The sequence below is a fragment of the Epinephelus lanceolatus genome, chromosome 20 (assembly GCF_041903045.1).
Source record: "Epinephelus lanceolatus isolate andai-2023 chromosome 20, ASM4190304v1, whole genome shotgun sequence".
Classification (NCBI taxonomy): Eukaryota; Metazoa; Chordata; class Actinopteri; order Perciformes; family Serranidae; genus Epinephelus; species Epinephelus lanceolatus.
In genome coordinates this window covers 30428751-30446264 of record NC_135753.1, presented here as the reverse complement: position 1 = coordinate 30446264, position 17514 = coordinate 30428751, and the positions used below count along the sequence as shown (strand labels likewise).

General features: G+C 42.6%; 2 protein-coding genes across 2 annotated transcripts in view; one reads left to right on the top strand and one right to left on the bottom strand.

Annotated features, from left to right (window-relative positions):
* Positions 1-17514, bottom strand: part of LOC144458910 (leukocyte elastase inhibitor A-like) — a 256223-nt gene that overhangs the window by 50666 nt on the left and 188043 nt on the right.
* On the top strand, positions 759-11008 carry LOC144458906 (leukocyte elastase inhibitor-like). The gene is made up of 10 exons (XM_078162736.1): positions 759-899; positions 1255-1442; positions 3523-3630; positions 4470-4610; positions 7623-7740; positions 8230-8372; positions 9538-9615; positions 9870-9959; positions 10041-10221; positions 10450-11008. Exons 1-10 carry the CDS (start codon positions 821-823, stop codon positions 10668-10670), a joined length of 1347 nt encoding a protein of 448 aa, XP_078018862.1. The 5' UTR covers positions 759-820; the 3' UTR covers positions 10671-11008.

The window sequence follows — 17514 nt, the reverse complement described above, 5'->3', positions numbered from 1 at the left end:
TGCCCTGTCTTCGTTCAATTATGCAAAAATTTGTATCTGTCCCTCACAATTGCTTCAAGATCCATAGTGATGGAGCTTTTGCAGCCGTAGCACCTAAATGTTGGAATGCTCTGCCTGTTCCCACACGGCCTGCTGGGTCTGTGGTTTCTTTTAAAAGCCAACTAAAGACACACCTGTTTAGACAGGCATTTGGGTAACTTGTATACAGTTAGGGTTAGTTTATTGTATATTACTGATTAGTTTGACTTTATGATCAATGGATACATTGCTGCTTGTTTTTTGTAACTGTCTTGTAAGGTGTCCTTGAGTGCTTTTGAAAGACACCTAGAAATAAAATGCATTATTATTATTATTATTATTATATAAACTATTGCAATCTATCAACTAACCAACTGTAGACTACACCTTGTCTTCACCTCAGCATCCATGAATCCATCCATCCATACATACATAAATCCATTCATTATGTTGGGTGTTTGTGTTTGCAGACTCTTGCAAAGCACACCCATTGCACAAGACAAAGCAAAATATGGGTGGGTGTGACTTTCACTGATGGGTGTGATTTCCAGACGCTGTCTCAAGCTGCAGCCTGACTTGCACTTGGGTGTGTCAATAGTGTCAATATAAAATAACAGAGATGTCTCAAACAGAACATATCCTCCTGTAACTGAATCATTCCAGATCACCTGTTCCCTCGAAGAAGAGTCACTGTCAGTAAGTACAGAATGTGCCTTCTTGTCATTTGATTTTAATGATAGGAGTGATGGCAAAATAAAACAGGGGTGAACCAGGCTTTATGCAGCCAGTGTCCTTCTGATTAATGTCTTTTTCATGTGGTTTCCAAAGACAACAGTGGTGGAGTACTGATGAGCAACATCTGTGTGATTTTACTGAGTTTGGTGAGATTTCACATTTGTTTAACAATCTAAATCGATTCAGATTTATCAGTGAGTAAAAAGTTAAGGGAAAAGAAGGTAAGGGGATTTGTCTTGACATGTCTGGGAGGTGATAGCATTGTTGGAAGGGACACTCCCAAGTTGTATAAAACATAAGTACGAAACAGTTAAAGGTTTGCAAAAGCTGCTTAAATTCATATTATATGTTATTAAGAGATTGATGCCTACCTATTTAAACTTTTTAAAAGCTAATTGTGTTTCACTCAGTCAGAGAAACATATCTTGTCTTATTTAACTTTTCAGGTAAAATATATGCAACAGTTTATAGTGTGATGAATAATGCTTTGCTCTGTTTCAGACAAAATGGAGACAAGAGCCCCATCCAAGATAACCAAGGCCAACACCACCTTCCTTCTGGCTTTATTCAAAAAGCTGAGCAATGAAGACAAGACCGGGAATATCTTCTTCTCCCCGTTCAGCATCTCTTCAGCCCTGGCTATGGTGATGATGGGGGCCGGGGGCAACACGGCCACACAGATATCCAAGGTACAGTACACACACACACACACACACACACACACACACACACTGTGGAAGTGAACAGAGTTACAGTTCTCATGGTATCAGACCCATTTGGGTGTGTTTATACAAGCATGACATCAAATGTCTTTGAAAGATAGTTGATCTGGTTCATCAAGGTGTTGGAGGCGTGTCAGCCAAAACAGCCTCACAATGTCCAGAAGCTCACCCACATCTGGTGCCCTGCCAGGGATATTCCCCCGAGTCTTCAGACTCTGCCCCCTCCACAGAAGATGTGGTGGTCTGGTTCAGGTTCCTCTACATGCTCTTTCTACCATTTGATAATAACCCCAGTCCGTGTCAGCAGTTGTCCTCCCCTGCTGAACACAGCCTGAGAGCAACCCTGCTTTCCCTCCTGAGGTGTCTAATGGTTTCCCAGAACTTTCATGAGGCCAAGCAAAAGTCCTTCTCTATAGCCTCCCCAAAATACAGAAAATGCCTCTAGAGGAAGGAGTTGAAGACCTCACAGCCAGGGTCCTCAGCCAGACATTCCTAATTCACCCTCATTTCATGTTTGGGCTTACCAGGTCTGTCAGCCTCCCCCACTATCTGATCCAACTCACCACCAGGTGATGATCAGTTGACTGAAAAGGCATCTTCCAAGTAATTTTAAAAGCACTGACACACACTGGTGTTGGGCGGCTAGCACTGTCGCCTCACAGCAAGAGGGTTGCCGGTTCAATCCCGGGTGTGGGAGCCCTTCTGTACGGAGTTTGCATGTTCTCCCCATGTCAGCGTGGGTTCTCTCCGGGCACTCCAGCTTCCTCCCACAGTCCAAAGACATGCAGATTGGGGACTAGGTTAATTGATAACTCTAAATTGTCCGTAGGTGTGAATGTGAGTGTGAATGGTTGTTTGTCTCTATGTGTCAGCCCTGCGATAGTCTGGCGACCTGTCCAGGGTGTACCCTGCCTCTTGCCCGATGTCAGCTGGGATAGGCTCCAGCCCCCCCGCGACCCTCAAGAGGATGAAGCGGTTAGAAGATGAATGAACATACACACTGGTGTTAGAGATGACAGGAGGGCTCTGATCCAAATTTCCACTGGGAAAGCTCTTACCTACATGTAACTATCTGGCAGCGTTGGTTGGGTGTGGCAGGTGAAAGTGCCTGCACATGCTTTGATTACTCATTCTATCTTCCTGCGTCAGCAGAAATGACAGGGATCTATTCCATTCTGCTTCGGAAAATCGGAGGAGGAATGGTTCAATTCCTGATTTGTAGATCACAAAAATGATCAGCAAAGAAAGCATGAAAGCCAAAATGTGAGCGATATGATCCTTTCTTGAGTGAATTTTGTTGGTGGAATGTAACTTAGCACATTTACTGTACTGAAGTAAAATTTTAAGGTGCTTGTACTTTACATGAGTACTTCCATTTTCTCCGACTTCAAACCTTTATTCCACTTCATCTACTCCATTTGAGAGGCCAATATCATACTTGTCACTGCATTTTGTTGTAGCTTTAAGGAGAAGAAGAAGATGAAGATATACTTAATTAATTCCAGAGGGGATATTACATTTCTTTTCACTCTGTTGTCTTATTCACACAGACCCTAAATACACACACATGCACAAACAGAACCTATACATGCATTAGATAGAAAGATTTTGGAGCGAGGGGGCTGCCTTGGAGTGATACCCGAGCAGCTGGGGGTTCATTGCATTATTTCATAATTATTTGATTTTATCGGATAAACTTTAAACCAGATAGCCTGGTTTGAATGAATTGTGCCTTCTTTGGCTTTGTACCCAATGACAGCCTCACAGTTTATTGTTAATAGTGGTAATACATTGTGGTAAATGTTAACGGTTGACCATTTACAGTTAACAAGAGGGCATTAGCCCTGGGAGTGAGTGAGTTAGGCGTTAGTTGTGGTGAAGACAACGTGTCTGCACATGTATGCCTTGGTGTGTGTGTCTGCGATTCAACAAGAGGGCGTGGAGAGGTTTATTACACAAGTTAGTCACCAGAGAGTGCAGTTGCACACACACGCGCACACACACACAAAGTTATCTTAATAAGAGAAACTATCATTTACATCCCCAGGTCCTCTGCTTCACTGAGGAACAGCAACCGGCATCGGAGGAGGCACAGCCAACAGATGGGCAGTCTGCGATGCAGTCGCAGACGCAGATGCCAGACTATCTGCTCAAGGTGATAGGAAACCCAAAATAAAGGGAATGATTAATGATTAAACTTGGTGATGTCACCTGGTGAGGAAGTCTGAGATTTTGGTTCCAGAGTATTTTATACTTCATTTCCCACTGCTCCACTGCCCACTGCTTGCTAATTCTGATACCTTGCTGCAGCTTTGATTTAGGAATATTAAGTGTAATGTGAAGCTTAAAACAACAAAACAATCAGATTTATGCAGCAGATGGGAAATTCAGTGTTTTGGCACCGTAACAAAAGCACTCCACCCTAACTTTTCTTTGGTCCATGATAAAGTAAAACAACAAAATGGTGGGTAAATGAGTGAATTCTAAAAAAAAACTCCCCACAGGTTATTTTATATGAATGTTATAGCTGTTAAAGCTTGTTAAAGTTTGGTCTGGTTTTGCCTTCTTCCACTTTCTTTTCAAAAGGTGCCGAAAGTCTGATAAAGAAAAATTAAAAGTCATGGGAGGTTTTGCAGAAAGTCATTCTATCTACAGTAAATGATGAGGACAATGTCTCCAAAATCATCCATTTTATGTCACTATCACTGGGCAGCATTTACAACATACACAATGGCCACTATGGTAGCATTATTCAAAAAGAAAAGACCGACCATGTAATAAAAGTGCAAAAAGTTTAATTTTCTCTCTCCATAATGGTTGCCTCTGAGTGCAGTGTATGCAACGCTGTAGCACGGAGCACCAGCATTACCAATGATTATGGTGTCTATTCTCATCATTTAACAGTCACACAATCCCAATGACCCATATTAATGTTGTCTTTTCTCTGGCTCAGTGTGTCTTTGTAACACTCAGTTCTTCTCTGGCTGTTTGCAGCACCTGAAACCCCAGGATGATGAAGAAAATGTCCACAGCAGGTTTGCCAAGCTGCTGGCTGCCATCAACAAGCCAGATGACGCCTATGCTCTCAGCACTGCTAACAGGCTGTATGGGGAGAAGACCTATGAGTTTAAAGAGGTATGTGTATGTGAGCCTGTTGTGCTCAGACACCGATGAAGCAAAGCTGTTTTAGTTTTAAGGCCCAGACAAGAGTTTCTAGTATCTTAGTACTGTAGTAACACTTCTTACATATATATATATATATATATATACAGTACAGGCCAAAAGTTTGGACACACCTTCTCATTCAATGCGTTTTCTTTATTTTCATGACTATTTACATTGTAGATTCTCACTGAAGGCATCAAAACTATGAATGAACACGTGGAGTTATGTACTTAACAAAAAAAGGTGAAATAACTGAAAACGTGTTTTATATTCTAGTTTCTTCAAAATAGCCACCCTTTGCTCTGATTACTGCTTTGCACACTCTTGGCATTCTCTCCATGAGCTTCAAGAGGTAGTCACCTGAAATGGTTTCCACTTCACAGGTGTGCCTTATCAGGGTTAATTAGTGGAATTTCTTGCTTTATCAATGGGGTTGGGACCATCAGTTGTGTTGTGCAGAAGTCAGGTTAATACACAGCCGACAGCCCTATTGGACAACTGTTAAAATTCATATTATGGCAAGAACCAATCAGCTAACTAAAGAAAAACCAGTGGCCATCATTACTGTAAGAAATGAAGGTCAGTCAGTCTGGAAAATTGCAAAAACTTTAAATGTGTCCCCAAGTGGAGTCGCAAAAACCATCAAGCGCTACAACGAAACTGGCACACATGAGGACTGACCCAGGAAAGGAAGACCAAGAGTCACCTCTGCTTCTGAGGATAAGTTCATCCGAGTCACCAGCCTCAGAAATCGCAAGTTAACAGCAGCTCAGATCAGAGACCAGATGAATGCCACACAGAGTTCTAGCAGCAGACCCATCTCTAGAACAACTGTTAAGAGGAGACTGCGCGAATCAGGTCTTCATGGTCAAATAGCTGCTAGGAAACCACTGCTAAGGAGAGGCAACAAGCAGAAGAGATTTATTTGGGCCAAGAAACACAAGGAATGGACATTAGACCAGTGGAAATCTGTGCTTTGGTCTGATGAGTCCAAATTTGAGATCTTTGGTTCCAACCGCCGTGTCTTTGTGAGACGCAGAAAAGGTGAACGGATGGATTCCACATGCCTGGTTCCCACTGTGAAGCATGGAGGAGGAGGTGTGATGGTGTGGGGGTGTTTTGCTGGTGACACTGTTGGGGATTTATTCAAAATTGAAGGCACACTGAACCAGCATGGCTACCACAGCATCCTGCAGCGACATGCCATCCCATCCGGTTTGCGTTTAGTTGGACGATCATTTATTTTTCAACAGGACAATGACCCCAAACACACCTCCAGGCTGTGTAAGGGCTATTTGACCAAGAAGGAGAGTGATGGAGTGCTGCGGCAGATGACCTGGCCTCCACAGTCACCGGACCTGAACCCAATCGAGATGGTTTGGGGTGAGCTGGACCACAGAGTGAAGGCAAAGGGGCCAACAAGTGCTAAACACCTCTGGGAACTCCTTCAAGACTGTTGGAAAACCATTTCAGGTGACTACCTCTTGAAGCTCATCGAGAGAATGCCAAGAGTGTGCAAAGCAGTAATCAGAGCAAAGGGTGGCTATTTTGAATATAAAACATGTTTTCAGTTATTTCACCTTTTTTTGTTAAGTACATAACTCCACGTGTTCATTCATAGTTTTGATGCCTTCAGTGAGAATCTACAATGTAAATAGTCATGAAAATAAAGAAAACGCATTGAATGAGAAGGTGTGTCCAAACTTTTGGCCTGTACTGTATATACATTTGAATATTTTGCCAGATATTTAATACTCTATTGTTTTTAAAACTGGGTCCAGTAAGTGACCCTGTCCCTAGGAACCCACTGGCTATTCTGGTTGGTACAGGTTGTGAATGTTAAATTGTTGTTATTGTACTTAGTGTTCCTATAATTTGAAGCATTTTCCGGCACAAGAATTTCCTTTGGGATAAATAAAGTTCCATTGAATTGAATTGACGTACAAAACCAACATCAAAGATCTTGTGGCAATAAGGCTGACTGTTGCGTCGCATCATGTTGCCTGTGCCTCGGCCAGAGTTTCACTGAATACACTGCAAAGACTACAGTCAGCGGCCAACTAGCACGAACGTTGTGAGCCTGCGTGAGAGGAAATAACGCTCCATAGCAGCAGGCAGTGATAGTCTGTTCGTCATAACAAAAAGGGTGACTGGAAAACTGATAGGACGGATTCGAGAGGCTAGTTAGCCTGTTGGCTCATTAACACAAACAATTATAAACCATTTCTGCCAAAGAGTTCAATAGCGCAAAAAAATAATTGTACCTCATAGAGCATGTTGGTTGACTTTAGCTTTTTACTTTTCTCACTTCATTTCTTTTCCTGCACACTGAGCTGAAGTCAGAGTGACTTCATTCAGCGACAGGCTCTGCCCAAATCTACCACTGCCCGGGTAACAGACGCTTACCAACAGCTCGGCAGCTGACCATCAAAGTAGGCTATAAGAAGAGAGATACTTACTTGTATACAATATAAAGCGTATAGATTTGATAAATGCTAGGTAAACCATCTGTATCTACATAACATATTACTTGACTGAGTTTTTTTAAACTGTTCATATGATTTCATTTCTGGTTATGGTGGTGAAACTGTTGGATTTTTCAGACTTTAGAGTTTCAATTCAGCCTTAAAGTTTGCACAGTATACCTTTTACTTGTGTAAACTCCTGCCATACAGTTGCAGTAAAAAAGTGGCACCTGTGTTGCTCAACCAGCTAACTCTATGATTATGTGATCATTCAACAACCAGAAACCATTAAACCGTAAAATTAAAATGCAAAAGTTGAAGGAACTGAATGCGACTAATGATTGATTGACCAGCCCTGTTCTCTGGGATTAACATATCCATCCTGTGTTCAAAGAACTAAAAACTGTCAACATTCAACTGAAATTCATGCCAATAAAATAGTCGTCTATTTCTTGACATCTCTCGTGTTTGTTAATGGATTAATGTGAGTATTTCACTGTGCTTTTTATGATTCCAGGAGTTCTTAGCAGAAACCCAAAAACACTACCAAGCCGAGCTGGAGCCTGTGGACTTTATAAAAGAGTATGAGGCAGCCAGGGTCCACATCAATGAGTGGGTTGAGGAGCAGATAAAAGGTAGATCTCATATTGACACACTTATCACATAGACTGAAATTGTTGGCCCCCACCCAAGCCTTTTACACCTCAAATTTGACCGAACTTTGGATGAAAACATTACTAGAGCTGCCTGTGTCTCCTTCTTAAAGATGTACTTTGCAAGATTTTCCATAAAAATCAATTTATAGACTCACAATGAAATAATCCCTCTCTGCCCTCTGCCTGTATTTCCTTTTTATTTTCTGTGTTCAGGATGTTTTTGGGTGTGTAGCTGCACAGCGTTTGGGTGAGGTCATGGCTTTATAAAAAGGTAGCCACCAGGTGACACTATAAGCATCAGGCATCCAAGAGACACAGTGCCAAAAAAAACACAAATACAGCGAGGCGAAAGGCCAAACAGAAGTGAATCTGTGGTTGGTGGTAGGGTTGGCTGCCTAGCATGTTTATAAAAAATTACTGACAATCCTGCATAGTACCTTCAGTGATTTGCTCATTACTCTTCACAAGGTAAAATCAAGGACTTGCTGGTAGAGGGCGTGTTGGACGACAGGACCAAGCTGGTACTGGTCAATGCCATCTACTTCAAAGGCTTCTGGAACCAAAAGTTCGACAAGGATGAGACTGTTGATGCTCAGTTTAGAATTAACAAGGTAACCCTGCACAAAAACAGCTCAAGGTGGAGAAACACCTGAGGAACAAAAGCAGCACTCTGCGCACAGTTAACCTGAGCTCTGTAATGCTGTAGCTGGCATGTGCAGGGCACTCTAATCATAGACCATTACAAAGCTGTGTTTATTTTTCTGGACGGGATTTTTAAGCTTGAAAGTGATCTGTCTTTAAGTTTTAAAAAGTTTGTGGTTTGATCTGCCGTAGCTCAGTGAAACCACTGGTGTGCAAACTGCAGCAGACTAGAAAAGATTTTATCCAAGTTCTTCCCCAAATAAGAAATAGTTTGGGAACAATGCCAGCATTCTTGTTGGTCATAGAATTTCAGGGATATCCTTGAATTACATCCTGGAGCTGTGTTGATATGACACCCCATCCCCGCTGCAATTACACTCTTGATGCCAGAGCATTTCGGGAGTTTTCATCTGAGAAAACGACTTAAGCCCCTTTCCAAAACCCACTAACACCCACTAACATCTGGCTTTTGTATTTAATGGGAAAGATTACAATTGGCTTTCTCTCCCACGACAAATGACTCCGCAGAAGTGATGGGTATTTATCAGCTCAGGCTGTTCTCAAGCACCATGCATACATTTTCCTATGAAAAGGAATGCACTGAATATCGCACATATCCCTCGTAATCATGATCCAGTAATCTGTGTATAACCCACGTGCTGGGGAAGGCTGCAATCATGTGACCAATCCGCTGTAGGAAGCAAAGAATAAAGAGGGAGGCAGTTTGGGGAGGTGGATGTGTCAGATAAAACAACTTTGCCCAGAAGACTGGGGTTTGTAACTATATGAAGTTTGAATCATCGCACATCCTCACCGTGTTTCTTTCCTAAACATAACATAGTCTATTGCCTATTTTTAGCTGGTTTTCTGGGATTTAAAAACAACAACACTGATTTTGATGGAAAACATGGTATTAGCATGTCTTGTGAAAAGTTTTACCAGACTGAAAAATGCAAAGACATCAGGCATTCACTATAGAAATGAAATGTTTTGAGTCTGTCTAGTGATAGAAAACCAGAGATATGCTCATAAACTCAGGTCAGAACTATGATATACAGATCATTATTTTGATGCATGATGTGATGATAACTCACTTTAAAAAAGAATGCTTGTTCTGTTTGCCTCTGTCTTTAGAGTGACACTAAGCCGGTGAAGATGATGAGCCAGAGAAGTGAATTCCTTTTCATCGTGGTTCCTGATCCCAGTTTCAAGGTAAAGTCCATGTTTTACATCAGTATGGTTTTGCCCATTCTATTAAATACAGTGGACAGATTGACCATGATACAAAGAACAGTTGGTTTCATTTTGATAATGACTGAAACCATCAGACTTATGGTTTTTACCATAATTTCCATACGTAACTAATAGAGACGGGGGCTTTTTTTCTCCAAATACCAACGTGTTTCTCAGGATGAATAAATCAGATTATTTTAAAATGAAATGAAAACCTCAATGTGTTTGGACAGATCCTAGAGATGCACTATAAAGGAGAAGAGCTCAGCATGCTCATCTTCCTGCCCAATGACATAGAGGACGACACAACAGGCTTGGAGAAGGTAGGACACATATGCACATACAGTGAACAAATGCACCATTATAAACAGACAGACTAATAATCTATACTGTATTCACACTAGCTGGAGGCGCAGCTGACCTATGAGAAATTTGTGGAGTGGACTCGTTCAGACCTGATGCGTAAAACTGATGTTAAAGTGGGTCTACCTCGATTCAAGCTGGAGGAGACCTACGACATGAAAAATATCCTGGTCAACATGGGCATGGTGGACGCATTTGATGTCAGAAAGAGTGACTTTTCGGGTGAGACACAAACTGCATTCCTATTTTAGGAGCACAACATACGTGACCAAAAAAAGAAATCCAAACATCATAGAAAACCCACACCCAAACAAAAATGTTGTTAAATGCACTTGAAAATTAAACAAGCACAACGAAAAACAAGAGCCAGTAATGCAAAACACAAGGTAGCCTGCATCTCTCATTTAGTGTGCATGATAAAGCAATGGACTCTCTCTGCTCTGCTAACAGGCCTTTCCACAGCCAACAACCTGGTACTGTCAAAAGTCGTTCACAAGAGTTTCGTGGATGTCAATGAGGAGGGAACTGAGGCTGCTGCTGGCTCTGGTGCCATTATAACAGCTCGCTCTCTTCCATCCATGTTCGTCGCAGACCACCCCTTCCTCTTCTTCATCCGACATAACCCGACCAACAGCATTCTCTTTGCTGGCCGATACTGCTCTCCGGAGTAAGCACTGCTGTGTGTGCTGCAGACGTGGATGTCATACCAAACCATCCCTCCTTCATAAAATCAAGAGACACATTTAAAGAGACATTTTTTTGGTCACTCTGTCTCTTTTTGGTTGTTTTGTGTCTCTTTTTGGTCATTTTGCATTTGTTTGTGTCTCTTTGCAGATGTTTTACATCTCTTTTTGGTTATTTTCTCTCCCTTTATGGTCACTCTGTGCATCTTTAGTCATTTTTATCTCTTTGTGGTTGTTTTGTGCCTCTTTGTACTCAATATGCATCTGTAAGGGGGGTGAAGGGATCAGTGTATTTTGAATAAAAAGGATTCTTTGGATCAAGTGGAGAGCAAACTGGATAACCAATGTGTACAAAAATGTACTGATAAATTACAATAAAACCCAGGCTAAAAACAATTGAAACTTACAAGAAATTAAAATGTCCTAAAAAGAGCAAGTTTAAAACAGTCCTTTAAAATGGCCTAAAATGATATGTAATTTCAAATGTCTTAATTTGGGGGAGCAGATTCATCGGTGCTGGGGAACACTGTCCTTGTGGCAGGACCGCACCAACTTGTCTCTCTGCCACCATACCCTGAGGCCCTCATAAAAAAAACAAAAAAACAAAAAAAAAAACAGGAGAGAGAGAGAGAGAGAGAGAGATGAGCTGTAATAACAAATCCAACAAGCCTGGGCCGACTTTGTTTCTTTTCCACAGAACTTTCAATAATGGGCAGTTATGGTACTCACGCTCACGTCATTTTACGATGCTGGAGCACCGCTCTGTCCTGCCCCAGGTTGGCGGCTCCTCCTTGCCCCCTTGTTAGCCTCGCTGCTTTACACAGTTCTTTTGCTTCTCCCAACATGGCTTCCCTGGCACCTCTGTATAGCAGCTGTTTTGTCTTCTCCTCCCTAGCGCACCATTTGCTGCTCCTCCTGCATCCTTGCGCTTCACTGATTAAAACAAAGGGTTTATACAAAAAGGTAAAAGCTCACAGATGCAGGTATTTACACTAATCAGGTCACTTCTGCTGGCCTGGAGTAAAAACACATTAAAAAGTAGCAGATGCAATTTCACAATAAAAGCATGCAAATAAAACTGAACACTGGAGTAAAATAATTTAAAACAATATGTAAAACAACTAAATAGAAGATAACCACTGCAAAAAAATATGAAAAGCACAACATGCATGAAATCTAAATATAATAATAATAATAAATTTTATTTGTAACGCACTTTATATTTAACGAAAAATCTCAAAGTGCTACAACAGCAAGAAAAGAAAAAATAAGTTAAAACAAGAGTTAAAAGCAGTTATCAAAGTAACACGAGCAAAAATGACAGATTAAAAGATTTTTTAAAAAGGTACGTTTTAAGGCCCTTTTTAAAACAATCAATTGACTGTGGAACCCTCAGGTGTTCTGGGAGGGTGTTCCACAGTCGAGGAGCAGAGGAGCAGAAGGCTCGATCTCCCAGTGTGCGGCTCTTAGTCCTTAAACCATGGGGTTTATTTGAGCACTCCAGAAACTCCGGTAACACTCCAGGGGGTAAAAGACTCCGTCCCAAACTCTGACTCTTCTAGCGCAACACACACACTTCGTAACTTTACACACATACTCGTTTACCATTCCGAGTGGGGACCCCCCTCCCCTCTCTGCTCCACCACTCTCCAGCCCGCACACTGACTGACAGCGTAGCCGGTAAACAGAGCTCAGCTGTTTATTTAGCCTAGCAATATCTCTGGACTATAGTAGCTGCAATGGACGACTTTGAACGCGATTTTGAAGAGTTTCTTGTAGCGGACACAGACCCAGAGCCATACCTGTTTGAGCCGGAGCATACAGATGAGGAACTCCATGTGTTTGATGCTGAGCGGGCGAGAAGAGAGGCTGAATGCACAGAATGGGATTCGGTGCTACTGCTGTCATCGTTGGGGAGATATATCACTTGGGGGGAGAAGTCTGTGGCTGTTGGTGGAGCGGAGTGAGCGTGCTGAGGTCTGGGGGGTGAGGAGTTCTTTGAGGTACTGGGGGGCATTGCCATGGATGCACTGGAATGTGAGGAGGGAGACTTTGTAGTCGATCCGAGCGGAGATGGGTAGCCAGTGTAGTGAGTGAAGAATGGGTGTGATGTGCTCATATTTACGTACTCTCAGCAGGATTCTAGCGGCGCTGTTTTGAATGTGTTGTAATTTCTGTATGCTCTTGCTGGGAATCCCGCTGAGAAGTGCGTTACAGTAGTCGAGTCTGGAGGAAATATAATGATAATATATTAAAGTATAATATAATAAACAATAAAAACATCACTTCTGGCATGTTACAATGCCAAGTAAGGTCCTATAGTTGTAGCCTTAGTTGCCAGTTACTTTTTCTTACTCTCATTTTGCTGTTAAAAATCACTAATTTGTCTCTTTCTACCATAGATTTTAATCTTTACACTTGTTGAACTGATATCTGGCAGAGCAATGGAATCCTATCTATATACTGCCCTCTAGTGGTGACACTGTGTTACTACACCTCTGTGCTTGTGTCGTCATTGTTAAAGTCAATGAAGTTAAAGTTAAATAGGGACACTTCCGGTAAGTATTTTCAAAATAAAAATAATAGCATCAGATGTTGCGGATTATGGCCACTGGAGGGCAGTATTTACATGTGCTTGTATTACATCGGATAATTAAACGCTTTGTGTAACCATAAGCTCTACCAAGCTTCAAGGCAAGCATAATAGTATATAAAAACTATTAAAGGGCCAGTGTGTAAAATGGGTTGAAAACACTGACATCAGTGGTCAAATTCTAGATTGCAGGGCTCACTCGCTCACCCCTCCCGTCGGGTAAATGAGGGTGGCCTCGTAGGGACAAAAAGCCTTGCGCACGAGTTTTTCAGGAGTAGGTGTATCTAGCGATGAGGTGAATATTTATTTAGAAATCTAAACCATGTTACGATATTGTAATGAATCACTCACGAGCAGGAGACCAGAGGAGCATTCGGGAAAAAGGCCAGTTTATTTGAGCACTCCAGAAACTCTGGTAACACTCCAGGGGGTAAAAGACTCCGTCCCAAACTCTGACTCTTCTAGCGCAACACACACACTTCATAACTTTACACACATACTTGTTTACCATTCCGAGTCGGGACCCCCTCCCCTCTCTGCTCCACCAATCTCCAGCCCGCACACTGACTGACAGCGAAGCCTGTAAACAGAGCTCAGCTGTTTATTTAGCCTAGCAATATCTCCGGACTATAGTAGCTGCAATGGACGACTTTGAACGCGATTTTGAAGAGTTTCTTGTAGCGGACACAGACCCAGAGCCATACCTGTTTGAGCCGGAGCATACAGATGAGGAACTCCATGTGTTTGATGCTGAGCGGGCAGAGAAGAGAGGCTGAATGCACAGAATGGGATTCGGTGCTACTGCTACCATCGTTGGGGAGATATATCATCAGGAGGAAAAGCGCCGCAGAGAGTGCATCACAAGGAGTGAAGTTGCGTCTTCTTTTCCTTGCAGATGACGGTTTGGTTTCATTCTCTCCTGTTGCGTGGTAAGTGTGGTCCATTCGCAAACTTTATGACTAAAAAACTTTTCACTACTCTCTATCGACGAACTACTAAAACTCTCTGCTGTTTCCTCCTCCTTCTTCCTTCCTTCCGCTGTCTTCGTTGGTTCATTTATACACGCGAAACGCGTTCTCTGGCTGGCTGGATTGTCCACTCGGTCTGCCTTACATACATGGCGGCGCAAGATGGCGACCTCTCTAAAGCAAGGCCCTTGCTATATATATATATACAGTACAGGCCAAAAGTTTGGACACACCTTCTCATTCAATGCGTTTTCTTTATTTTCATGACTATTTACATTGTAGATTCTCACTGAAGGCATCAAAACTATGAATGAACACATGTGGAGTTATGTACTTAACAAAAAAAGGTGAAATAACTGAAAACATGTTTTATATTCTAGTTTCTTCAAAATAACCACCCTTTGCTCTGATTACTGTTTTGCACACTCTTGGCATTCTCTCCATGAGCTTCAAGAGGTAGTCACCTGAAATGGTTTTCCAACAGTCTTGAAGGAGTTCCCAGAGGTGTTTAGCACTTGTTGGCCCCTTTGCCTTCACTCTGCGGTCCAGCTCACCCCAAACCATCTCGATTGGGTTCAGGTCCGGTGACTGTGGAGGCCAGGTCATCTGCCGCAGCACTCCATCACTCTCCTTCTTGGTCAAATAGCCCTTACACAGCCTGGAGGTGTGTTTGGGGTCATTGTCCTATTGAAAAATAAATGATCGTCCAACTAAACGCAAACTGGATGGGATGGCATGTCGCTGCAGGATGCTGTGGTAGCCATGCTGGTTCAGTGTGCCTTCAATTTTGAATAAATACCCAACAGTGTCACCAGCAAAACACCCCCACACCATCACACCTCCTCCTCCATGCTTCACAGTGGGAACCAGGCATGTGGAATCCATCCGTTCACCTTTTCTGCATCTCACAAAGACACGGCGGTTGGAACCAAAGATCTCAAATTTGGACTCATCAGACCAAAGCACAGATTTCCACTGGTCTAATGTCCATTCCTTGTGTTTCTTGGCCCAAACAAATCTCTTCTGCTTGTTGCCTCTCCTTAGCAGTGGTTTCCTAGCAGCTATTTGACCATGAAGGCCTGATTGGCGCAGTCTCCTCTTAACAGTTGTTCTAGAGATGGGTCTGCTGCTAGAACTCTGTGTGGCATTCATCTGGTCTCTGATCTGAGCTGCTGCTAACTTGCGATTTCTGAGGCTGGTGACTCGGATGAACTTATCCTCAGTAGCAGAGGTGACTCTTGGTCTTCCTTTCCTGGGTTGGTCCTCATGTGTGCCAGTTTCGTTGTAGCGCTTGATGGTTTTTGCGACTCCACTTGGGGACACATTTAAAGTTTTTGCAATTTTCCGGACTGACTGACCTTCATTTCTTAAAGTAATGATGGCCACTGGTTTTTCTTTAGTTAGCTGATTGGTTCTTGCCATAATATGAATTTTAACAGTTGTCCAATAGGGCTGTCGGCTGTGTATTAACCTGACTTCAGCACAACACAACTGATGGTCCCAACCCCATTGATAAAGCAAGAAATTCCACTAATTAACCCTGATAAGGCACACCTGTGAAGTGGAAACCATTTCAGGTGACTACCTCTTGAAGCTCATCGAGAGAATGCCAAGAGTGTGCAAAGCAGTAATCAGAGCAAAGGGTGGCTATTTTGAAGAAACCAGAATATAAAACATGTTTTCAGTTATTTCACCTTTTTTTGTTAAGTACATAACTCCACATGTGTTCATTCATAGTTTTGATGCCTTCAGTGAGAATCTACAATGTAAATAGTCGTGAAAATAAAGAAAACGCATTGAATGAGAAGGTGTGTCCAAACTTTTGGCCTGTACTGTAGGTAAGAGCTTTCCCAGTGGAAATTTGGATCAGAGCCCTCCTGTCATCTCTAACACCAGTGTGTATGTTCATTCATCTTCTAACCGCTTCATCCTCTTGAGGGTCGCGGGGGGGCTGGAGCCTATCCCAGCTGACATCGGGCAAGAGGCAGGGTACACCCTGGACAGGTCGCCAGACTATCGCAGGGCTGACACATAGAGACAAACAACCATTCACACTCACATTCACACCTACGGACAATTTAGAGTTATCAATTAACCTAGTCCCCAATCTGCATGTCTTTGGACTGTTGGAGGAAGCTGGAGTGTGTAGTGTAATGTACTGATTTACTGAAGACATATACTGTACCTTTTAGCTGACCTTTAAAAGATATGTGTTGAAGCAATATAATCTGTGCAACTGACAAATTACACACTGGTTTAATATTTCATGTATTCTTATGACACACACACACACTTATTGAGCACTTAAGCATTGTGGTGGAGAAGTACCTAGGACTCACTGTGAATCATTTCTAAAAATAGCATGAGGATGGGTTCAGAAAACACTAGTGGAAAATTAGGGGAATTACAGCTTGTCCTGAGAATGACCCTAGAGGGGGAAAGGACTAAAAAGTGCTGAGTCAGCAGAAATATGACACCATTATGGTGGAGAAAAAGTGACTCAGCAGAGGTGGGATATCGTTACGATCAGAGCCAAGTGGGAAGGATTAAGGGAAAGAAATGACTCAGCAGAAATTCTACGATAAAAGAGCGAGCGCAAACAAAGAAATTCCAGCCTTGCTCCGGAGCTTGGCTCATTTGGGTTGTGATGTGTTTGTTGCCTGCGAGCACATTAAACTCAGTTGCATCTGATTCTACGTGTCTCCAGTGATTTTTTGACCTCTGAGTATTTGAGTTTTTGATATCTAATGGAAGACAAAGAAAGTCCGTTTGAGAGGAGAAGAGCGAGGTCGCGAGCTAACTGGCCCGGCTCGGGACCTTGACTTTTTTGCTTCTACATTATTTGGCGAGCCAGCCAGGAGGACGAGGAGGTCGGATCCTGAGATCGGGGGGCGCTTGGCTGCACATCAGACGTACAGGTGGCCACCAGATAAGGTAAGCAGAGCCTTTTTTCTGCCTAAACCGGGTGCGTCTGAGGTGCAGTTGGGAGCCGCCCAGGTCGGAGGTATTTGACAAATTCCTGTCCTAAAGAACCTAAAATGTGATGTAAAAATTACTAACTAATAACACAACATTGGAACATAGCTGATATATTGCTGGAGACAACTGAATCTAGTGCAACACATTGTGTGTGTGTGTGTGTGTGTGTGTGTGTGTGTAAGTTAGAGAGATAAACATGGAGAGTGAATGTGGGAGTGAGTGAGTGAGTGTGTGTATGTGTGTGTGTGGAATGTGGGGGAGTGAGCTAGAGAAACCAAGCAGGCAAAAGAAA

Coding starts and splice junctions, on each gene's coding strand:
- LOC144458906 (XM_078162736.1), top strand. CDS start 821: ATGTCTTTTTCATGTGGTTTCCAAAGACAACAGTGGTGGAGTACTGAT. Junction 7,741..8,229: donor GGTTGAGGAGCAGATAAAAG/GTAGATCTCATA, acceptor ACTCTTCACAAG/GTAAAATCAAGGACTTGCTG. Junction 8,373..9,537: donor CTCAGTTTAGAATTAACAAG/GTAACCCTGCAC, acceptor CTCTGTCTTTAG/AGTGACACTAAGCCGGTGAA.